A 23,806-nucleotide genomic window follows, 5' to 3' on the forward strand; every position below is an offset into this window, starting at 1 on the left:
TATTTCATTCTCATTTTTTTTAGATTATTTCACTTCTTACTTGGGATACTTCATAAAGGAAGAAACACCACTATTTATAGGTGAAGAAGTTTTCCATATAATCAATAGTTAGAATAAGGGGTAGTAATGTGATAGATGTTACATGAGTTACAAGTTACTAATGGTCATATGAGTTATAAGAAACTATTGATCATGAGAGTAACAAGAACTAATGGTCATATGAGTTACAAGATGTAGTTGTCATATAAGTTACAACAACAAATTGTCATCTTCTACCACAAATTATACCCACTAACATATGCACTTAGTATTTTATTTTAAATAATAAAATACATAGACACGAACATTATTTAATATCCAAATTTATAACTTCTTAAACTCACACTTACAAAAGTTAAAATCTTTTTGGCCAGAATTTGGCGAGGAAAGAATCAAAATAGTCTCTATTCTTTGGGTTAAGACTCAAAGTGATCCTTGATTTTTCACATGCAGCACTAATAGTCCCTCATTTTGTAATATTGGTGCACTTTTGGTCCTCCTTCAAAATTTTACCTATTTTTTTCATTGATGAGGGATTATTAGTGCTCAATGTGAAAACTCAAGGATCACTTTGAACCTTAATCTATGTTATTTTATCTTTTATAAATTATTTTTCCCATTTTAACTTTAATATTATTATACTAAAAAATTAAAAAAAGAATTTTTTTTTATTTTCTGATCATTTACCACTTCTAAAATAAAAATCTATTTTGAGACATAATTATTACGCCGTAAATCAATAACATTAAATTTAGTTTTTTCCTTCTTACTTACTTTCATGGTTTGATTTTTTCCCAAGTTATAACATAATTAAGTGACTTTTTTAATTATAAAAATAGAGTCGTATAACTTTTTGAAATTATTATCATTAATTGAGTGACATTTATGTTACAAAACAAACTGGATGGACTTTTTATTATAAAATAAAATAAAATAATTTCTGAGGATATTTCTATTTAACAAAAGTTTATAAAAATATTATTTGAGAGACTATATATAAACTTTTTAACTCTATATATATATATATATAAAAATACATATACTAGGGCTCAAGTTGGAGGATCAAAAAAATTTATCAGCGGATGTATATTGATAATAATACTCGAGGTAGTGATTTCTTCTGGCCCTTTTTTTTTTTTGGATGTTTACTTGTACTTGTTTTTTTTCTCTCTTTTGTCAATGATTTTATATAGTGTTTGAAATTTTTCGTATTTATTTTTTTGTGTGGTTTGTGAGATATTGTACCGCGGGTTTACGTAAAACCAAAGGTAGCAAGTGTGTGTTTTGGTTTCATTGGGACAAGTTATACTGTTAGGATGTCAGGATCCCAATTAGAATTAAAATCTGATGGTAAATTGCCAATTTCTAAAGTAAATCAACTCAATTTTTTTTTTGGAAAATTTTCTCGAATTGATATAAACTGGAAAAATTGATTTCTAATACAGAGAAATTGAAAAACTAATTAAATCTAAGATAGCTAGAATGATTGGGTATCCGGAGAGAGAAGAAGAGGAGAAGATCGAAAACGACATTTAATCTTGATCGTTATCCAATAAAAGTAACATTATAATCTCGATTAGTTATCTCGTACGAGGTCTTAGTGTAATTCTACTAGTTAGGTCTCTCCCAAGCTCTTAGGGTAAGAGAGGTAGTAACATTTTATTTATAGATAGACGCTTGGCTCAAAAGTAGTGTAAAAATTAATTATAATAACAATATTATACGACAAAGGTGCAGTTATGACGGATAATTTTTTGCGTGGAGTTTTGTACTTCTATAATAGTATAGATTAAAAGATAGAAGCATTAATATATTTCCAAATATCCAATAAAAGTAGAAACTTAACTTTCTTACCCAAGTACATTTGGACAGAAAGGTGCGGTGTAATGGTCAATAAAATGGTTGAGAATCACGAGGTCTCGCGTTCGAATCTTAAGGGGAGACTGAAAAAAAACCACTAGGTGATTCTTTCCTTCTTTAACAGGACAATAACCTTAGTGGACCGAGGTAGGAGGTGCTCGAACACCATGGTCATTAAAAAAAAAAGTATTAATATGCTTGAAATATGTAACATTCTCGCAAAATTTACTTGAAATTTTGATGATGTAACTAATCAAGTTCTTTACATTCTACAGTTCAGATGGAAAATGCATATGGAGTTGATTGGCGGGAAGAGGTATACCAAAAGGTACGGTTTGCAATGCTACTTTTAATTTGCACAAGATTTTGGAAATTGTGGAAATTCGATATGTGAATTTTGATAAATTGGCTAGTTATAATATTATAAGAAATAGTTGAATGTTTCGATATATTTCCTATGATTATAGAGTAATAGAAGAGGTTTACCGTATCAAGTGTTCAGCTAAATTCATGACCGTACCCCTCCACACAAGGTGCTTTATGTATTCAATTTCTTAGAGGAAATAGAAATCTGAGCATATTAACAGGTAACTTGTTAGAAACGAGCATGAATCCTCACTGTCAATGGCGCTTGTGTGAGCCTGTCTTGGTCCAATATTGTCAACGACAAAAAATTAGTTTCACATGCACTGACATAATTTAGAAGTGGAGCGTATTTTGATAAATTAATTGATTACAGTAACCTGGCAACTAAAATCTTAATTGCTAGTTTGCGAGATAAACCTATTTGTGCAAGAAGTATATACATGTTTTCTGTGAAAAGACATTTGTTCATCTGTATTAGTTGGTATACTTGTTCTGTTTTTATTTTATTTCTTAAAATAGAGAACTCAATGCTTCGTCCTTGAAAATCGTCCTTCTCTACTTACGTGACTTGGTTAACTAGCTAGTAATAAGTTGGAATACTTTGACTTCTCCAAGAATAAACATATAACACTAACATGCTTTGTATTCTCCATTCCGCTGTTTTTCACTTGTGAAGCCAACAAAGAACGTTACGCCATTAGATTACTAAGAAGAATAGGTTTCCAATTAAACAAGAAAAATAATTAGGCGCTAAGTAACTTGATAATCGACCTATGACTGTTTCTAGCTTTCTAGATCCTTTCAGTAAGTCTAATATTTCTACAACTTCTTTCTTAATATGTACGAACGCTATATCATTATTCACCGATGATCCTCTAAAAATCTTCGAGTTCCTTGCTTTCCATGTATGATAGATCACTACTCCCCGAATAGCTGTGATGAAACCGCTTCCAGTTCTTCCTCTTTATGCGTTCCAGCACTTTCAGAATCTCACCCTTAGGTATGATTAGTCCTACTCGCTGTAGGATGCTATCTCTCAATGTCTCTATCCAAGATGTGTAACTGAGTCTCCAGAGATCGACTTTCTTTTGTAAGTAGTCTACCTTGTACAGCCAACCACACAAAAGATCGATGCTTTGGCTGTGAAAGTGCTGTCCAAATGAGTTCTGCAATATTTAGTCTACTCTGCTGCCCAAACATAGCATTCAAGCTCCCTGTAATAGAATATTTGGATTCACCAAACACCGCAAGACTGTTGTTGATATTGGAAAAAGATTAATGCGGAGATGACCAGACATTGATCTAGTGGTAAGAGTGTAAAATTGGACGTATTGGATTAGGCGCATCTCACAAAATTTTAGGATTTAAGTGGAGAAGGGTAGATGATCAGACGCGTCATCCACTGAGTTAAGAACTGTGCGCCTAAAAAACGTTAAAAACCCAGGTTACCAGCACCTTCTCTGTGATGAACCTCCCTCTTTTACCAGATTAGGTGTTGTTCCAAGCAGAGGTAGAGCAGAGCACCAGCCTCGAAGTGGTCTTACTTTATTAGTAACTCACATCAGCATTGAAATCTCACGCACGTCAGCTGCTACAAAACTCCTATTCAGCAGGAAAGCAGCCTCAGCTTCCTCACAATCAACCTGCGTGAAACCAAGTTTTTTTAGTGGTTCGTCCAACCTGTGTATGTCTTATTTAGGGATTTAGTAGCAAAAGAAAGACCAATAATTCATCTGAGCATGATATACATTGATGTTAGGAGGTAATACACGTCTGGTAATGTAAGAAACCAAGTTCTATTATTGGTTCGTACCTATGTATGTCTTATTTCGGGATTTAGTTGCCAACTTCATCATTATTATTTCATTGCTTACCCTTGTTTTTGACTTCATTGATGATAAAGGCGTAAAGTGGGGGGAAAATGGTGATTGCTATTAAACTGTGTTATATCTTCCAATCTAACTTTAAAAAAGTATATTTTAATTCCCCATGGTTGGGCTAGTCTATGATCACGTTACGGAAGTTGTTTTCTTGATGTGCGTACCAAGAAGCTAAAGGAAGCAAAAATCAGTTACATGTTAATCAGTTGTAGTCTTACTCTTCTACTTCACTTTTAACCTTTTTATCTGGAAGGTTCTTTTGTGAAGATTCTCTAGTGCATCGTACAGTTGATCTAATCATCACCTAACAACATGGAAATTGCATTCTTGACATCTCCACAATTGACTTATTGAAATTTGTAACGCAGATCAAGTATATGAAGGAGATGTATTTATCAGACCTCAAAGATTTATACGAGAAAATTGCTTATAAAATGCAGCAGGTATGTCATCAACAATTCCTAAGGTGTAAGGCATATTGTATTCGATTGGTTACTGGAAACTCCTCAAACTGGGAACTGATGCAGAAAGCTCAAAACACTAAATTCTCATTTTTGCGTCTTTAATTCGGTTCCGTTCCTGTCAATTGTCATATTGAGAAACAGTGCTGTGGTAGTTGTAATGAGGCTAATTCCTTTCCATTTCTAGCATCTGCATCCTTTGTTTGTGTTGAATTTTTCTGTTAGTTTGTTTTGCTTTCGGGGAAGGAGTTAAGGCTCCATTCTTCAGGTAAGGGCTCGATTTATCTTAATTTAAAAGCACTTGGATCAACATTCCTACGAATTATGTGAACCTTGCGAGCTATGTTATTTGTCTCTTTATGTCATTTCTTAAACTTTACTCCCTTTTTCGTTGCCATGGGAGGTACTTGAAGCATGAACTTCAAAAGTTTGCTGAGGAAAAGAAACAGGACTGTAACTAAACTGATTTTTATTCCTGATTGTTTGCATGACTCTCTTCATCAGCGTCTTGAAAATGAGAAAATTGAAAAGCTCGAGATGTACAAGATAATGCTGGAACGCATTATGCTTTTTTTGCGGCTTAACAAGCAGGAAATTCAACTTATTCACAAGGATAAACTGGTCTCGATTGAGAAGAATATAATTAAGTTTCTCAGTTACAATTTGGCACGCAGCAAGACTTCTTCTCCACAGCAGGGGCAACTTCATCAGTCTTCCATGCAGCTTCAAACTAATCCACCGATGCAGCCCGTACAGGGTTCCGTGGAGGCAATGCAACAGAGTTATCTCAGCGACTTGCACCGTTATTCCTTGTCTGGCGTATCGACAATATCCAATTCTCAACAGCACATGATAGATGTGGTAAAACCTGGTTCCAGATCGGATTTGGGACAGGGTAACTCGTTGAACTCACCGCAGCAGGTGGATACTGGCTCCTTACAACAGAATCCTGTTAACAGTCTTCAACATGATAACATAAGCTCATTCAGTGCACAAGGTGGAATGAACCCTGTACCGGCAAACCTCAAATTCCTACAGAAAAACTCAAACGCGCTGCCTGAGCAGCAAATGTTGCAGAACCAACAATTAACACCGCTGTGCAACCAGCTACTGATGGAGCAACAACTTTTTCAAAGTCAGCAGTTAATGAAACATCAGCAAGCAATGAACTCGCCGCCGCAGAATGATTTCACCAACTTGCACCATGATTCCTTGTCTGGCGTATCGACAAATTCCAACTCTCAGCAAGACATGATAAATACAATACAGCCTGGTTCCAATTTGGATTTTGGACAGGGTAATTCTTTGAACTCACTGCAATAGGTGTCTACTGGTTCTTCGCAACGAAATTATATTAACCGTCGTCGACAAGTTAACATAAGCTCATTAAGTCAACAAAGTGGAACTAACCCAGTGCAGGCAAACTTCGGTTCCCTACAACAAAATTCAAATGTCCTGCAGCAAATGTCGCAGAGCCAGCAAATGTTGCAGAAGGAGCGGCAGGTGCAGCAGTTAATGATGCTGCAGCAAATGGAAATGAAAACCGAAATTTCACAGAAACATCACCTAATACAACAGCAGTCAGATGGCCAGCGTGTTGGATCTCATCAACCACAAATGATGTCAGGAATATCTTCACCTCAACTCCATAAGGCACTATCTCGTCAGGTTACCCAACATCCTTCTTCGCAAATTGACCAACAAAATATCTTGGCATCTCTTTCCAAATCTGGGACGCCTCTCAAATCCACAAGCTCACCATTTGTTGTCCCATCTCCTTCAACTCCCTTGGCTTCATCTCCAATGACGGGGGATTCTGAAAAAGTTAGTGCTGGCGTTGCATCACATAAAATAGCTGGAAACACAATGCATCAGCAAGCTACAGTTCCGATGGAGTTTCAACCCCACACCTCTACTGTGGAATGTATACAGATATCACCAAGTGAGCTAAGCTAACCCTTCAACCCCTATTTATATAGAATAATGAAAATAATATTGCAATTAAAATTGCCACAAGTAATTTGCTGGATATTAGCTAAAGAAACTTTTGCAGAAAATGTATTAATATACCTTGACATATCTAGCGTTCTCCCAAAATTTGCCAGAAATTTTAGTGGTGTAAGTAATCAGGTTCTTTAATATTTGCTCTATCCTCATCTTTTGTGTTATTTGTAGCACCTTTAGATTCTTCAGCTCAGACGGGAAACACAAATGGAGCTGATTGGCAGGAAGAGGTTTACCAAAAGGTATTGTTCGCAATGGTATTTATTTGTTCATGATTTTGAAAACATAGGAAATTAGATGACAAATACTGTTACAATGACTATGCCTCAATCCCAAGCTAGTTGAGATCGGCTATATGAATATCCATGCCGGTCTGTTTAACCTGTAATTCATGGTGGTCTATGATCATGTTATGGAATTTGTACTCTTTGACGTGAGCAGAAATGTGAACCAAGAAGCGAGAGGAAGCAATTTTTTTTCATAATTCACATGTTAATCAACTGTATAGCCTATTCGCCAAGCTTTGGGAGGCCAAAAGTCCTTTTGTTTTAAAAAAAAAAGTGAGGTGTTTGGCCTAGTTTTTGGGAGAAAAAGTGTTTTGGTGGAGTAACAAAAGTTGTTTTTTAGAAGCTAAAAAAGAAGTTTTTCTCTTTTGAAAGAATACACTTTAGAAGCACTTGTTAAAAGCTTGGCCAAACACAAATTGCTGCTCGAAAATGTCTTTAAAATTGATTAGTCAAATACATACGGCTTCTCACCAAAATACTAATTTCTTGAAAAGCATTTTCCAAAATAAGCATATTTTTAGAAGCTTGACCAAACATGCTTGTAGTCTCTTTCTCTTCTACTTCACTTTTAACCTTTTTATTCAAAAGGTTCTTTCATGAAGATTGTCTAGTTTGTTCCCTACTGCATCGTACAATTGATCTAATTATCACATATCCTCATGGGAGATGCAATCTTGATATTTGTGAAATTGATTTCATGAAATTTTGTAACACAGATCAAGTCTATGAAGGAGATGTATTTATCAGAACTCAATGATCTATACTGGAAAACTGCTTCTGAAATGCAGCAGGTTTGTTTTTTTAGCTAAATTTGCATTGATTCCAAGAGCACTTGCGTCCTTCGCTATAATTACTATTGATAAACTAACTCATCTTTTTTTCTACCTTCAATCGTCATAATGTCCCACCTATCAATGCTTTCGGACATCTTCTTTTTTACTATGTTGTTTATTTCTTTATGCCTTTTTCTGAAGTTCCCCTCCCGTTTCTCTTGACGGGTACTTAAAGCATGACTATTAAAAATTTGCATAGAGCAAGAAACTGATTAGATTCTGATTTTGAGCATGACTCTCTTCCTCAGCATCCTCAACATGAGAAAATTGAAAAACTCAAGATTTTCAAGATGACGCTGGAACGCATTGTGCTTTTCTTGAGGCTTAACAAGCGTGAGATTCAACTTCCTCACAAGGAAAAACTGTTTTCACTTGAGAAGTACATTACTTTCTTTCTTAGTGGCAAAAGTCCGCACAACCCTACTTCTTCTCCATTGCAGGGGCAACTTCCTTAGCCTTCCATCCATACCAGACAGGTATGCAAGCCGAACTTGTTTGGATAATTCAATTGTTTTTCACCTTGTTGAAGTTGTTTTCCTCTTGTATTAACATGCATCTACATTTCCAGTGAAGTTTTGAATCGGATGAAAGAGTATTTTGATGTCACTTAGAGAAGTTTAAGGAAAGTGTGCCTGAGTCTTAATAAGTAGTTGTGACTCGGTCTAGCTAGGACAGAGCCATTTTTTTTTTTATTTTTTTGGTGGGGTTGGGGTTGAGAGGGGGGGGGGTTGATAACTCTGGACTTGTGACTATTTTCCCAGTATAAATCTCTTAAGCTATGAATTATCTAAGATCTTATGTGTTTAAATAGGAAGGTATGGAGGTCAAAGATTTGAGTAGAACGTTAGTGGGGAGTCTAGCTAGTGTTGTCGTAGTTCTAGTGGTATGATTTAGGTAGCTTGTAGTGATTTTTTTTCTCCTATGTGTATTAATATATGTTGCTACACTTGTTTCTTACGTTGCTACTTTGTTCTCTCTTTTTCTTCCTTACTTTTGGTTACATTTCTTTTGAGTCGAGGGTCTATTAGAAACAACCTGACTACGATAAGGTTTGCATACATCCTACCCTTCCCTAATCACACATGTTGAATTACATGACTATGTTATTGTTGATCTCCTTGGTTTCGTTCTAACATTTTTTTGTATGTAAAAAGCTTACAATCTCTCGCAATTTACTCGTGAGTTACTAATCATATGTTGCACGTTATATTCTACGCAGGCACAAGATATATATGCACGTCAGTTGCCTATATTGGATTCCGTTGGGCAAGATATTGCTTCTGAGTTTGATAGACTTCTGCATTTGATTACTTAGATGGTAGTTATAATGGATTGTGTTATGTATGAAATGGTTTCGGTACTTTTGGTATTGATAGATTGAGTTGTAATTTTGATGGATTGAGTTTTGGTACTAAACTTGATGAGCGTTTGAGCACTCGAAGGGGTTGTGTAAAGTACTCGTGAACCAACTTATGCATCCTACCCTAGATTATTTAGAAAGCACTGTAATAGTGCAATTATTCTGATAAATTACTTAAATTTTACGTGGAAACCCCGATTAATGTTTGAAATATTCATCTCCAATTTTTTTCTAATGTTTGAATCTTAACACTCTTACAAACAAAGGTCACATTTCTGCTCGAAAAAAATTATGGCCTCAATAGTGAAATTTAGTTGTGGGATTGTCTTTGCATAATCTAAGATTGTTTTGTTTAACCTATTTATATATTTTAGTCACAATAATTGAGGAACAAAATAAAATGGAGCGAAGAAATTCTTTTTATCGGTATGATTATGTCACAAATCAAAATTTTATTGGTATTGATACACAATAACACACTTTAAAAGATTAGAGATAATACACAAGTACTTTCTCAACTTATGTCTGAAATTCAGAAACACACTTATATTATACTAAGGTCTTATTACCCCTGAACTTGTTTTATTAATAAATTTCGACTCCTTTTCGGTCTACGTGGCACTATCTTGTGGGCTCAACTTGGTTGACTTTTTTTTTCAAGCTAGTGCCATGTAGGTCGAAAAGGGGTAGAAAATTACTTATAAATAAGTTCAGGGGTAATAGGACCTTAGTAAAGTATAAATGTGTCTCTCGGATTTCGGGCATAGGTTGAGGGGGTACTCTTGCATTTTCCCAAAAGATTATGTAAATATACGTGAACTTATGCTCCTCTTCTGAATCATACATTGTGATGTTATATTTTTAAAGAAATATTTAAATATAAATATTTGAATTCACACTCAAAAAATCATATTGCAATGCTATGTTGATCGGATGCACCTCTCCAAGTGAGATTAAAAATTTGAATCTTATATCTATCTTGTCTTAGATTAAAACCTCTCTAAGTGATTATCGGTAGCACTTTATATGTATAAGCTTTGATCTTTCAAAATTTTCAAGTTTGTAAAATTGGAAATTCCTTTTTTTGGCATTGTAATTTTATATAATTAAACCAAATATGTAAATTAAAACTAGCAATACTGGATGATATAACACACAACCAATGGGTTCAGTCCAGTGGCGCAGCCACATATATGGATACCCCTTCCTCGAAAATGTACATCGTGTGGCTGGGTAAAGATATTTTTAATGTGTGTGTATATATATATATATATATTACATTACTGACATTCCTTGATGTCTACATGATTTTACTTATTCATATTTTGACACCCCTTCGTTGAAATTTTGACTCCATCACTGATCTAATAGTTTTTATATACACGCGCGCACACACTATTTGAATAGATAAAAATTATTGGATCAGTAATTTAATAATTTTAACGATTTTTAATGTAAGAACTTAAATGTAAAACCGATCAAATATATATACTAGATCAACATTTTCATAATAATACACTCATCATCTCAAAATTCTAAATTTGCCTATAAATTGAATATATGATTTTCGTATAAAGTGTTTTACTGAACTCGTACACGACTAAACTAGTTGTTACATTCATGTTTAATTGTTTGGGATGTGTTTGATGAATTTGGGATGAGATAAGAAAATGAATTGATTTTTAATTTGTATATAATAAAGGAAAAGGGGATAAATATACCCTTAAATTATCGTAAATGATATGTTGATTCTGTTATTGCACGAATTATATACACGACAATACTTAATTTATTACAATTTAATTTATAAATGCATAGAGTTTCTTTTAATTCCCAATCTAAGCATATTTTAACTAGGAAAAAAACATACTCTCCTAGTCCACTTTTATTGTCATGTTGCGCTTTTCGAAAGTTAACTTATCTAATTTTTGAAGTTAAATTAAATTACGTTAATTCAATTTTTTTTTAAAAAATAGATATTTAAAAATTATACAAAAAGTAATATAAATTACAATTTTTACATATCACTATGATAAAAATATTAATCAAAATTCTTATACCTTGATTCTTAAAAAAGAAAGTCATGAAAATTAATTATGGACGGAGAAAATAGTAGTTAATCATAATAAAAATTGTCAACGATCCTCGTCAAAATGCTAATCTCGTTGACTAGTTAATTTTCCCGGTCAGCCACCCCCCTCAAACCCCAATCCCAAAAAATTTAATTTTGTTATTTAAAAATACAAACAACTTTAAATTTTTATTTTTTCACTCTTACCCCCTCCCCCTCGCATTACCCCCACCCATACCTCACCCCATAAAATAGTAATTTTGTTTTTAAAAAATATTTTAAATTTAATAAATTATTTTTTACTCTAGTATCAAAAACATTTTTCATTCATAAATCGAACACTATAAATCATTTTCGGAAAATATTTTCTACTCACTTACAAAACATGAGGAAATAATTTCAAACTCTACTTGTTTTTCACGAAAACATTTTTTAGGAAAATATATTTTCCATGAGAAAATACTTTTATCACTATTCAAATCATTTATTTTTTTTTAAATAAAAACTTTTTATATACTACACAATGCTAAAATAAAATCACTATATTAAACATAAATTTTTTTTTCTTAAACTAGCTTAAAACTAGTGAATGGGCCAAGAGATATTGAGTCAATGGCGGCTGGACACGTTGGTAATAGTCAGATATTACTAAAAAAATTTATTACTATGTATGAAATGTATAATATAAAGTCTTTGGGAGTTTTATTTTCTTATTTATACATACACTCAAGAAATCTAGGCGCAATTGTGATTTTTCATCGTTGATCGAAGCCAGAAATTGTGATTATTGATTGTGGATTAAGGAATTTTGGTGCGGAGTTGAAATGGATGGGAATAATTGGAGGGCCGCTCAGGCTCAGGCTCCGGGAGGTGGTGAAGGTGGTGGAGCGGCTGCCGGAGCTATGGAGTCCGGTGATTGGAGGACTCAACTTATGCCCGATTCGCGTCAAAGAATTGTGAATAAGATGTAAGTTTTTTTTTTTTTTAATTTTTGGTTTTGCGACTTGTTCTTGTTTTTTTTTTTATATTTCTGGAATTTTGAATTTTAGGGTTTTTTTTTTGTGTTTTATCGGTTATCTGAAGAAATCCGATTTCGTTAGAAGTATTGATTAATCAATCTGATACATATTTTTTTTCAGTGTCGTTCTGTTTTATGGAAACTTACTTTATTAGGTGAATTTTGGGGGGTTTTTTGTTAATGGTATTGGGTGAGTTAATTGGAATTTTGTGCCCTAGTTATTACCAATTTTGGTAATTAGTCAAGGGGTAACATATGCTTACACTCTGACCCCATGTGTGGGATTACACTAGGTATGTTTTGTTGTTGGGGGTGGGGGTGGTGTTGTGGTGGATCAGTCAAGGAACTAGTTCAAGTGGGAAAACCTAGTTTTACTCACTGTGCTTTATATTTTGTTTTAGATATGTCGAAATGGTTGGCTGTTGTTCGCGATAATTGGATAATAACTACTTATATTTGCTCAGAGGAAATAAGTTTTAGTCTTTTGTAGCAGGGTATGATGTCAAATTATTGTTAATATATTTGAGAAGCATTTATCTAGATTTTGATCTTATCAAGACTTTGTTCTTGATATGTCAAAATGACAGGTTGTCACTGGAGATAATTGGATTATAATTGCTGATATTTGTTTAAAGGAAACAACTTTTACTCTTTTGTAGCAGGGCGTGATGTCGAATTATTTTTAATATATTTGAGAAGTATTTATCTAGATTGTGCTTTTATCAAGAGTTCAGGTTGATCTTTTGTTGATATGATTATATAGAATGGAGACCTTAAAGAGGCATCTTCCTGTTTCTGGGCAAGAAGGAGTACAGGAGCTTAAGAAAATTGCTGTAAGGTTTGAAGAAAAGATCTATTCTGCTGCTACAAGTCAGGTATGTAGTCTAAACTTGTTTCTTATTTGTTCAAATTGTAAAGCTAGCTCATAAACCACCCCTGCCTTTAAAATCCGATATTAGACTTTTGATGCAATTTTGTTTTCAAGACCATATAAGGGAATCACTCATCCCTTTTTCATCCAATGTGTGATTCTTGTTTCAATTTGTTATCCGAGACCATATATCCTTTTTCATCCGATTTGAGACTCTTGATGCAACTTGTTCTCCAAAACCATACAACCATCCATTTATCTGATGATGGATTCTTCTACATAAATGATTCAATTTGTTCTCCTTATCATTGATGTTATTCCTGCTTGTATAAACTTGCATCTAGACACGTTGTATTAGGGATGGCAAGAGGACCAGGTACAGTGCGGTTGCAGGCCAAATCCGCATAATCCTGCGAAGATTTTGACCCCCCACCCATATCATTATGTTTATGTTGATTTTCGTACTCCTAAAGGAAAACATGAATTACCATTTTAGCAATTTTACCAAGACATGGCTGACATTAAAAATAATAATTGGATATTCTTATATTTGCTCTCATCAAGGTTCTTATAACAGGGAAATGGAAGAGCCTGATAGTATATATCAGTTCATCTTAAGCATGTGATTTGTAAATCTTATTTAATTGGTAATTTGTGTAAGTAAAATTACCTATTACAGTGATGTCACAAACAAAAAAAGGGTTAATTCTGCATATTGACATGTTTTTCTCACACGTAAATATTATAGTATCATATTAATTATTATTCCCCAAGAGTGCTCACTATATATATATATATATATATATATATATATATATTTTGATAACCGAGAAATCCGTCTGTGACCCGCCACCCTTTGGACCAATCACAGTCTTCTAAACTAGGTGAATAATGGGCCTGGAGAAATCCGTCTGTGACCCGCCACACTTTTGACCAATCACAATCTTCTAAACTAGGTGAATAATGGGCCTAGAGAAATCCGTCTGTGACCCGCCACCCTTTGGACCAATCACAGTCTTCTAAACTCGGTGGATAATGGGCCCGGCCCTCTACCCTTCTCCACTTAAATACTTAGCGTCGCTTTGCAAGTTTGCATGGTGGGGCTTGAACCTGCAACCTAAGTTACAAATCCTCCACCTTTTGCCGCTTGAGCTAGGCCTTGGGGGCAGTGCTCACTATATATTTGTCAACGCAAAATGGATAGTAATAAGTTATATGGAATTAAATAAAATAATTTCATATTTGAGTAACCGACATAGATTCACAAAATCTACTTTTACACTAATTTTTATACTGACTACCACAAAAAAATAATTTAGATCTAATTTGAATGTCTTTGCATGCCTAAGCAACCTCCACAAAGTAGGTTTAAGGTTTGTGTAAACTCCATCCTCCCCACTCTATCCTCCCAGATCTGGTTGCACGCCTAAGGAAAGAACTTAATTTCTTTTTTTGTTCTTGTTCAAATCGCTGCTTGGAGATTCTTTACTTCAGTAGAGGCCTGAAGGTTTATCGAAAACAATCTCTCTATCTTTATGAGGTAGTGGTAAGGTCTTTGTACATTCCTCACCCTCCCCAGACTCACTTGTAGGAGTTACACTGGATACGTTGTTGTTTAAACCCCCTTCATAGTTCTGCAACCCGCCTTATGCTGCATCAGTGTTTTTTAAAAAGTATTTGAACTCGCCCTGCATAGCCTACCCTCAGTTTGCCAACCCTATGTTGTATGTGTTTTAACTTATATTTATCTAATATTGCAGCAAGATTATCTTCGGAAGATATCTTTAAAGATGCTGACCATGGAGACAAAATCTCAACCTCCTATGACCAATTCTGTTCAGCCAAATCCTGCTAGTAGTGGTCAGAATGCCCTTGGTCCAGGTGAACAATGAAATCTCATGTGCTCTATTTCAAATAGGGAAAACTTGTATGACAGGACGTTTTGTGTAAACCTAATTACTTCGTTCTGCTGTTGAAAAGTTTGTTCTCTGTAGCTAATAAGTGTAAAGGAAATTTTAGATGCTTGAACCATTGTGCTAATCTTTGAGTGATCTATAATTTTGGTGACTAGCCCTAATAAGTATTGTTTGTGCTCTAGGTCAGAGTCCTAGCCCTGCTCTTTCTCTATATCCAGACTATTCTTGTTGTTTATTTGTCTAATAAGTAACTTAGTCAAACTTCTCTTTTGTATTTTCGAATCAGTTTTCACAAAGCTATGACTTCTGTTTCTTGTATCTTAAACTAAAAAATACGTGTTTACTTTTGCTGCTTGTTTGTATTTTATTTTAATGTTATTATGTTTGCTGGTTATTTGATAGCATCTTGACTGGCTTCTTTTTTATTCATTTCTGTAGGATCGCACAGTATGCAATCCCAAGTCAACAGCCAAGCACAGCAACTTCCTGTACCTATGGTGGCCAATCAAACTCAAACACGACAACCACTGTTGCAGCAAAACCTTCAGAACAATATGGCATCGACTGGGCTGCAAAATTCTGCTAGCTTGGCTCCTTCACTTCCTTCTGTGAGTAATTTGACGCAGGGTACCATGCCAAATGTCGTGGGCCAGAATTCAAATTTGCAAACCATGCAAAACATGCCAAATGTTGGTCAAAACTTGGTAGGAAATGCCATTGGGCAAGGCATGCCTCCTAATATGGTTGCTAATTCTCAGAGGCAGATGCAGGGAAGACAACAACAGGTTGTTTCTCAACAGCAACAGCAGCAGTCCCAGACAACACAGCAATATATGTACCAGCAGCAACTGCATCAACATCAAATGATGAAGCAGAAATTTCAGCCGGGAAGCACATCACAGTCCTTGATGCAATCTCACATGCAGCAACAGCAGCAGCCGCAGGAGCAGCAGCAACAACTACCGCAGCAGCAACAAAACCTTCTACAACCTACTCAGACACAACCTTCTCAGCAAGCTATGATGCAACCTTCTTCAATACAATCAACTTCTTTGTCCAACCTTCAGCAGAGTCAACAGTCGACTGTTCAACAGTCAACTCAATCTGTACTTCACCAACGGCAACAATCAGTTATGAGACAGCAGCAGGCTCCCATGCTTCATCAACAGCAATCGTCAATGCTACAGCCACCAATTTTACCAGCTCAACAGCACCAACAACAACAACAACAGCAGCAGCAGCTGATTGCACAACAGACAAATGTTGCAAATCTCCAGCAGAACCAATTGATGAGTCAACAGAATGCAATGCCTGATGTGCAGCAGAGGCTAGTGGGCCAACAGAACAACTATATGCATCAGCAAAACAACTTTCAAAATATGCATCAGCAGCAGTTGGGCTCTCAAAGTAGTATTGCTGGGGTCCAGCAACAACAGCTGTCTGGAAGTCAACAACCTGGTAACTCTGGCTTGACATCTAATCAGCACCCTATTCATTTGATGCAACAACCAAAAGTTCCTGTACAACAACAAATGCTGCAGAGTACTACAACCTTGTTACCAAATCAAGGTCAACAATCGCAGTCGCAGCCAGCACAACAGCAAATGATGTCTCAAAGTCAATCACAACCAGGACAGTTACAGCCACCTTTGGGTTTGCAGCAACAGGCGAATCAATTGCAAAGGGAGATGCAACAGAGGCTTCAACCATCAGCCCCCTTGCTTCAACAGCAAAATGTAATGGAACAGCAGAAGCAGCTATATCAATCACAAAGAGTCGCACCTGAAGCCTCTTCAAGTATGTATTTTTCTTAATCAAAGCTTTCAATTAGGTCTCATAAATCACTCTGTAGCAGTTTGTCATTCTTAGATATTTCCACCTTTCATGCCTTATATGTGTGAAGGTATAGGACTTCTACACTATGTTAACCACTGGTTTACATTTTCTTTATGTAAAAATGACTAGTACTTTCAGGCAAGTTTTGGGATATGAAAGGTGGTGGATATTTTAGATAATATTCATACTTATCTGAAATATCCAACACCTTTCATATCCCAAAATTTGCCTGAAATTTTAATGCTGTAAGGAGTCAAGTCCTTCAATATTTTTGTGCTATCCTTAACTTTTGGTTTATTTGTAGCATCTTTAGATTCTACAGCTCAGACGGGAAATGCAAATGCAGCTGATTGGCAGGAGGAGGTTTACCAAAAGGTATTTTTTTCGATGGTATTTCTATCTGCACGGCATGTTGAGAACTGAGGAAATTACTGGAAATTGTTGTTTTGGAAATTGACAAGTGAACTGTATTTTGATAAATTGACTGGTTGCAACAATATAAGAAGTAGCTGAATGCTGTGAAATATTTTTTGTGATTGATGGATTAATAGAGGAGGTTTATCAAAATAAGTATTCAGCAAATTCATGGTCATATCCATTCCCGCAAAGCACTTTTACGGTGTTCCAATTCGTAGAAGCACTATAGAATTAAGGTTATTGCAGCTTACTTGTAAGAAATTGATTTATTCTCAATTGAGAAGTGAGGTACAACAACTATTACGCCTCAATGTTAATCAAATTAGCGTCTGTTATATGAATTATTGTTGTCTTATGTTGCTTCATTTGAGCCCCTCTCAATCCAAAATTATAGCACTTGAATTTCCTTACACTTTCTACTGGCATAATTGGGAAGTGAAGTAAATAAATTGGTTGGTTACATTTATTTTTTGATGAAGTGATTAGAAATAGTTGAATGTTGTTATGTATTGTCTGAATTCACGAGGTGTGATATGTCCGTAAGTTTGGGTCAGGGTCCTCATAATATGTACCTAATTTGTTTTATTCCATGGAAACTAAAGAATTAATTGCTACATTAAAGGGTAAATCTATTCATGCAGGAAGTATATACTTGAATATATGGCTTAAGAAAATATTGTTCTTTGTGAAAAGGCACATCATCTGTATTAGTTGGTAACGGTTTTTGTTTCTGTTTTTTGGGATATCACGAGAAATTCATTGTTGCCTGTTTTGGAATGTGGATGATAATGGGTCTGTCCCTCTAGCTTTTTGTACTTAAATACCTGACTTGGTTTACTAGCTAGAAGTGTAAGTTGGAATATTTTGTGTTCGCCAAGAATAAAGATATAACATCAACATGCCTTTTTACTTGTGAAGTAAACTACATTGTTGTTATTCATTGTTTACCCTCATTTTGCTTTACTGGTAATAAAGGTGTAAAGTGAAAAAAAATGATGTTTTCACACTAAACAATATTATATCTCCCAGACAATTATAGAAAAGTATATTCTAATTCCTCCTGGTTGGGCTGGTCTATTATCACATCTTGGAACTAGACCCTTGCTGTTAGCACCGAGCAGAAACGTGTACCAAGAAGCTGAAGGAAGCAAAGTTCAGTTGTTTATTTTTTCATTCACATGTTGAATCATGCAAAATGGATTCTTTAATGAGTTTTAGTCTTCCGCTTCCACTTCACTTTTAACTTTTTATCTGGAAGGTTCTTTCATGAGGATTCTCTAGTTTGTTCTCTACTGTATCGGAAAGTTGATCTAATTATTACCTCTCCATATGGGAATGCAGTCTTGACATTTGCGCAATTCTGAGCTGATGCAAATTTTTAATGCAGATAAAGTCTATGAAGGAGTCGTACTTAGCAGAGCTCAATGATCTATACCACAAAATTGCTTCTAAAGTGCAACAGGTATGTCATCAACATTTTAATCCATTCTTATCATTTTTGGAGCAATTCTACTAGCTATGTATGGTGCAGCATGTTTGCCTGTGTTGAAGCGTTGTGTATGATTGTAAAGTAGAGGTGGAGGACACCATAAAATGAGCTATTTACACATATCTAGGTGAATACTGTGATGTAGATGCCACTTTTATGTTCCCTTGGGGAAGGGTTCAAGGCCTCCCTAATTCTTCGGGCAAGGGCTTGATTTGTCTAAATTTTAAGAGCGCTTAAGTCAGCATTCTGTTGAATTGGGCACCTGGCCACTATGTTATTTGTCTCTTTATGTTGGTTTTAAGTTTTTCTCCCTTTTTCTTTGCTGTGGGAGGGAGGTGTACTTGAAGCATGAATTTTAAAAGTTTGCAAAGGGCAAGAAACAAGACTTTGACTAAACTGATTTTTTTTTCCTGATTTTAAGCATGATTCTCTTCCTCAGCGTCCTCAAAATGAGCAAATTGAAAAGCTCAAGATGTTCAAGATCACGCTGGAACGCATTGTGCTTTTCTTGCGGCTTAACAAGCAGGATATTCAACTTTCTCACAAGGAAAAGTTGGCTTCGGTTGAGAAGCACATAAGTTTCTTTCTTAGTTCCAATAGGCCGCGCAGCAAGCCTTCTTCTTCTCCACTGCAGGGACAGCTTCCTCAGTCTTCCATGCAGCTTCAGCAACCACCATCTCTTGATGGTCAATCTAATCCGTCGATGCAACCCTCACAGGGTTCCATGGCAGCAATGCCTCAGAATAATCTCACCAACTTGCAACATAATACCTTGTCTGGTGTACCGACAATTTCCAACTCCCAGCAGCACATGATAAATACAGTACAGCCTGGTTCCACTGTGGATTTGGGACAGGGTAATTCATTGAACTCACTGCAGCAGGTGGCTACTGGCTCTTTACAACAGAATCCTGTTAACAGTCCTCAACAAGTTAACATGAGCTCATTAAGCTCACAAAGTGGAACAAACCCCGTACAGGCAAACCTCGGTTCCCTACAGCAAAATTCAAACGCCCTGCAACAGTCACTTCCTAAGCAGCACGAGCAGCAAATGTTGCAGAACCAGCAATTAAGACAGCAATACCACCATAGGCATATGCAGCAGCAACTTTTTCAAAGACAGCAGATAATACAACAGCAGCAAGCGAAGCAACAGCAGACCACGCTGTTGCCAACCCACCAGATGTCTCAGCTTCAACAGATGACTGATGCTAATGACCTAAAGATAAGGCAGCAAATGGGGATAAAACCAGGAGTTTTACAGCAACAGTCAGTTGGCCAGCGTGTTGGATCTCATCATCCCCAATTGAAGCCAGGAATATCTTCACCTCAACTCCATCAAGCACTGTCTCCTCAGGTTACCCAACATCCTTCTCCACAAATTGACCAACAAAATATGTTGGCGTCTCTTACAAAAGCTGGGACTCCTCTCCAATCCGCAAGCTCACCGTTTGTTGTCCCTTCTCCTTCAACTCCCTTGGCTCCATCTCCAATGCCGGGAGATTCTGAAAAAGTTGGTGCTGGCCTTGGATCACATACCACTGCTGGAAATATAATGCATCAGCAAGCTACTGTTGCTTCTGCACCTGCCCAATCCCTTGCAATTGGTACTCCTGGGATATCAGCCTCACCTTTGCTTGCTGAGTTTACTCCTCTAGATGGTACACATGCCAATGTCTCAGCTGCTGTTCCTGGCAGGTCAAGTGTTGAACAACCATTGGATCGCTTGATGAGAGCGGTTTGTATTATACCATTCTACTTAATTTGTATCTTCACTAATCCCAATAATCTGTCTTCATTGATTTGACTTGTTTATTACATTCAGGTTAAAAACATGTCTGACAAAGCATTGCAGTCGTCAGTTCAAGACATCTATTCAGTTGTCAGTATGAATGATAGAATAGCAGGATCTGCTCCAGGAAATGGGTCAAGAGCAGCTGTTGGCGAAGATTTGGTTGCCATGACCAAATGTCGTCTCCAAGCGAGAAACTACTTTACGCAGGATGGACCTACAGGAACAAAGAAAATGAAGCGATATACAACTTCCAACGTTGTGTCGTCAAGCAGCAGTTTGAATGATAGTTTCTGGCAGGTGAATTATTCTGAAACACCTGAGTTAGAGTCAACAGCAACATCCAATGCCAAAAGACCTAAAATAGAGGTAATTTTCTGCTGCCTACTTACAGGATAAAAGTACAAAACTGCACGTCCAAACATGAGAGCTCCGTGGTAGACTATATTGGTTCTTAAAAGAAAAAGGAGGTCCATTCAGGTGCATTTTAGAGTTAAAAAAGTAAAAACTGATCTTTGTCCATGACTGCTAGAGAGAGAGTAGAATGACCAAATGCAATATGGTGGAATATTTCTTGAAGTTTCAGCTTGCATGCAAACTGAAACTCGACTCAGAGTGGTTTTTAACAATCATTCCTTGTGCCTGCTCTTTCATTTTTATTGATTATGTTTCTGCAACTGGAACATCATCAACCCCAAACTACCACTTATAGTTCTGTTCTGAAAACTTTGATGGCTATGATAGAATATTGTATGGAAAAATCAAACATTACTTTATGTGAACGAGACATGAGTTTTACTTCTTTAGTACTCTTTCAGCTTGTGAGTATGTCTAAATAATCTGAACTAAGTATAAGACGACTGTCTAGAATAAAGACAAATGCATTTTATTGAATGCTATATGCAACCTGAGACTTTCAATTGGCTGCTCAGTCTTTGTACCAGACTGTCATTCAGTGTCTACTTATTCAACATATGATAATGCCCAATCCCTACCACAAACTTCCCGGCTCTTAAGTGTCCCTCAGCCTTACTGTGCCTGAGCAGCACTCAGTACAAATCTATACGGAAACAATAAAAATACGCCTTCTTTCTATATGGTTTCAATATTATCCCTTTTGTAGCAACTAGCGTGTGAATATATTCTAGTGGTGAACTAAAACCCTATCTATGAACTATTTTGACTTGAATTCCCAACTGCTCCTCAATTTATTGCTAGGCTCTTTAGCATTTAGATTGACCCAAAACACTTGGTCCTTGCATTTTCATATTGGGTTTTTTTTTATGCCTGGATTCACCCTACCTTTTTTGTGTTACTATAAACAATGTGAATCACTTGAATCCCACCTAATCATATGATAGAGTTTCGCATTTCCAGACGAGTAAATTTGTTCAACAGGAAAAGCAGAAATGCTAAGTGAAAACATTCCAAGCTTTGGCAGGATACAGGGCAATAGGCATTATAATTTTATAAGACTCGAGAATATAAAGCAGCTTTGCTTCTAGGCAGCATGTGAACCAACATTCTGGAATGGTGTTTTTATTCCGTAAAGCTTTGCATTTATGGGAAAATGAGTTATTTTTGTTATTTTGTTTGTCACATGGTTGCATTTCATCCTCTCTTTTTTAAATGATCAGACATCCAATGTTTGTTGATGTAAGATAAGAGTGTTTGATCACAAAAATGTTATCTTGTCCAGATGCTGATTTCCTTGATCTTGCATTCAAATTGATGTTTTGATCTTTGACAAGGAAATTGCTTTACTTGTCAACTTTTGGTTCCTCCAGCTTTACCTTGTGGATAACAGTAATTAGTACTTTATTGTAGGTTAATATAGCACTGGTTGAAGAGATACAGAAAATCAATCGGCAACTTATCGACACTGTTGTAGAAATTAGTGACGAAGGTGTTGATCCAAGTGCTCTTGCTGCTGCAACGGAGGGTGGTGAAGGCACTACTGTTAAGTGTTCTTTCACTGCCGTTGCATTGAGTCCAAACTTAAAAGCACTGTATGCTTCAGCGCAGATGGTAAGATATTGATCTTCATATACTGAACTTGTGTCATCAACTACTTATCAAAAAAAAGAAAATCTGTCATTAACTCTTTTACATTTTTTGTTTCATTGGTTGAATGATGGTATTTTACTTCTGTGCAGTCTCCAATTCAGCCTTTGAGATTGCTCGTTCCAGTTAATTATCCAAACTGCTGTCCGATTTTGTTGGACAAGTTTCCAGTTGAAGTTAGGTGAGTAAATTTGGCAATCTTCTTGATAAGAGCAATTATAGTCCTCGTTATAAATTAAAAAAAGTAAGAGCAGCTATAACATATGAATCAAAATAGCATTAATAGATCTGATTTTTTGCCGTATTCATTATACCTTGTTGATTTGTGAAAAAAGGTCTTACAATTTGAATTCTCTAATAGTCAATCATAAAAGATTTTGTACAAGTGCCTTTTGATCTGCGTTAAGATTATCAACTAGGTTTCGAAAATCTCCTTATACAATCTTATAGTCTCCACTTTTAACTACTATGTGATGCATTTGAAAGCTGTGTTTCAACTATTTTCTTCTGCAGTAAAGAGTATGAAGATCTATCCACAAAGGCCAAGTCAAGGTTTAGTGTCTCCCTGCGAAGTCTTTCACAGCCAATGTCTCTAAAAGACATAGTCAAGACTTGGGATGTTTGTGCTCGTGCTGTAATTTGTGAATATGCACAACAAAGTGGAGGAGGAACCTTCAGCTCAAAGTATGGGTCTTGGGAGAATTGTTCAACTGCAGCATGATCAAAGATGGAATTATGAGGTTTTCTTCAGCTGCCTTTGGCCTTGCTCTCCTGCTGTTACCTCCTATTTACTGATGGTGATTGCGTAATTGTCGTCTTCTTGAATTGAATGCTGAGATTCATTTTTATATACTGGCTGTTGCTGGATAAGCTTTTGTACCCCCTTGAGTTGTTTGTACTCAAGTGTGTGGATTTTACCTCTTGAGTTGTTTATACTCAAGGTGTTTGCAGCTGAATATTTTTTAACTTAGCACTTGTTTGGTACAAGGGATAACTGATTTCGGGATAACTTATTCCCCAACCAAACATGCCCTTGGTGAAATTTCAAGGTTTTAAGCATTGTTATTTTTTATGGCTTGTTCATTGTAGTGGTCTGCTTTGATTCATTTTGGAACCATATGAGGTTTATAAATGGGGCTCTTACATGATTACAGGAGGAGGAAGTAATTCATATATATTGTTCGATCGACTAATTTACGATGACAATATATATTATCTGTATGTGTAGGTATGAGTATTTAG

The 23,806-nt window shown here is 35.9% G+C and overlaps 3 protein-coding genes across 6 annotated transcripts; all 3 read left to right on the plus strand.

Moving 5' to 3' along the window:
* Positions 1–952: 952 nt before the first annotated feature.
* Positions 953–5,929, plus strand: LOC104646789 (mediator of RNA polymerase II transcription subunit 15a-like). Its single transcript, XM_026030595.2, has 4 exons — positions 953–1,146; positions 2,175–2,227; positions 4,514–4,588; positions 5,111–5,929. Exons 1-4 carry the CDS (start codon positions 1,122–1,124, stop codon positions 5,927–5,929), a joined length of 972 nt encoding a protein of 323 aa, XP_025886380.1. The 5' UTR covers positions 953–1,121.
* A 141-nt stretch (positions 5,930–6,070) lies between these two features.
* On the plus strand, positions 6,071–10,643 carry LOC104646712 (mediator of RNA polymerase II transcription subunit 15a-like). Its single transcript, XM_010320999.4, has 5 exons — positions 6,071–6,548; positions 6,782–6,852; positions 7,614–7,688; positions 7,979–8,206; positions 8,950–10,643. Exons 1-4 carry the CDS (start codon positions 6,071–6,073, stop codon positions 8,183–8,185), a joined length of 831 nt encoding a protein of 276 aa, XP_010319301.1. The 3' UTR covers positions 8,186–8,206; positions 8,950–10,643.
* A 1,126-nt stretch (positions 10,644–11,769) lies between these two features.
* LOC101257852 (mediator of RNA polymerase II transcription subunit 15a) lies at positions 11,770–23,636 on the plus strand. 4 transcript variants are annotated; one of them, XM_010320998.4, is made up of 11 exons: positions 11,770–12,128; positions 12,943–13,054; positions 14,811–14,931; positions 15,405–16,763; positions 17,107–17,177; positions 18,607–18,681; positions 19,148–20,446; positions 20,534–20,869; positions 22,328–22,528; positions 22,657–22,745; positions 23,078–23,636. In XM_010320998.4, exons 1-11 carry the CDS (start codon positions 11,986–11,988, stop codon positions 23,283–23,285), a joined length of 4,014 nt encoding a protein of 1,337 aa, XP_010319300.2. In that variant the 5' UTR covers positions 11,770–11,985; the 3' UTR covers positions 23,286–23,636. The 4 variants fall into 4 exon arrangements, with proteins under 4 accessions (XP_010319300.2, XP_004236821.2, XP_010319299.2 ...); XM_004236773.5 differs by having other exon boundaries at positions 11,828–12,128; positions 19,130–20,446; XM_010320997.4 differs by having other exon boundaries at positions 11,828–12,128; positions 17,116–17,177; positions 19,130–20,446.
* The last annotated feature ends 170 nt before the right edge of the window (positions 23,637–23,806 follow it).

Source organism: Solanum lycopersicum, chromosome 4, assembly GCF_036512215.1.
Source record: "Solanum lycopersicum chromosome 4, SLM_r2.1".
NCBI lineage: Eukaryota > Viridiplantae > Streptophyta > Magnoliopsida > Solanales > Solanaceae > Solanum > Solanum lycopersicum.

What these genes read in the sequence shown, in the direction of transcription:
- LOC104646789 (XM_026030595.2), top strand. Translation starts at nt 1,122, where the DNA reads ATGTATATTGATAATAATACTCGAG. An exon ending in TATTGATAATAATACTCGAG is followed by an intron (nt 1,147 to 2,174) that starts GTAGTGATTTCT and finishes TACATTCTACAG; the next exon opens with TTCAGATGGAAAATGCATAT. An exon ending in GGGAAGAGGTATACCAAAAG is followed by an intron (nt 2,228 to 4,513) that starts GTACGGTTTGCA and finishes TTTGTAACGCAG; the next exon opens with ATCAAGTATATGAAGGAGAT.
- LOC104646712 (XM_010320999.4), top strand. Translation starts at nt 6,071, where the DNA reads ATGTCGCAGAGCCAGCAAATGTTGCAGAAGGAGCGGCAGGTGCAGCAG. An exon ending in AGGAAGAGGTTTACCAAAAG is followed by an intron (nt 6,853 to 7,613) that starts GTATTGTTCGCA and finishes TTTGTAACACAG; the next exon opens with ATCAAGTCTATGAAGGAGAT. An exon ending in CTGCTTCTGAAATGCAGCAG is followed by an intron (nt 7,689 to 7,978) that starts GTTTGTTTTTTT and finishes TCTCTTCCTCAG; the next exon opens with CATCCTCAACATGAGAAAAT.
- LOC101257852 (XM_004236773.5), top strand. Translation starts at nt 11,986, where the DNA reads ATGGATGGGAATAATTGGAGGGCCGCTCAGGCTCAGGCTCCGGGAGGT. An exon ending in CAAAGAATTGTGAATAAGAT is followed by an intron (nt 12,129 to 12,942) that starts GTAAGTTTTTTT and finishes ATGATTATATAG; the next exon opens with AATGGAGACCTTAAAGAGGC. An exon ending in TCAGAATGCCCTTGGTCCAG is followed by an intron (nt 14,932 to 15,404) that starts GTGAACAATGAA and finishes TCATTTCTGTAG; the next exon opens with GATCGCACAGTATGCAATCC.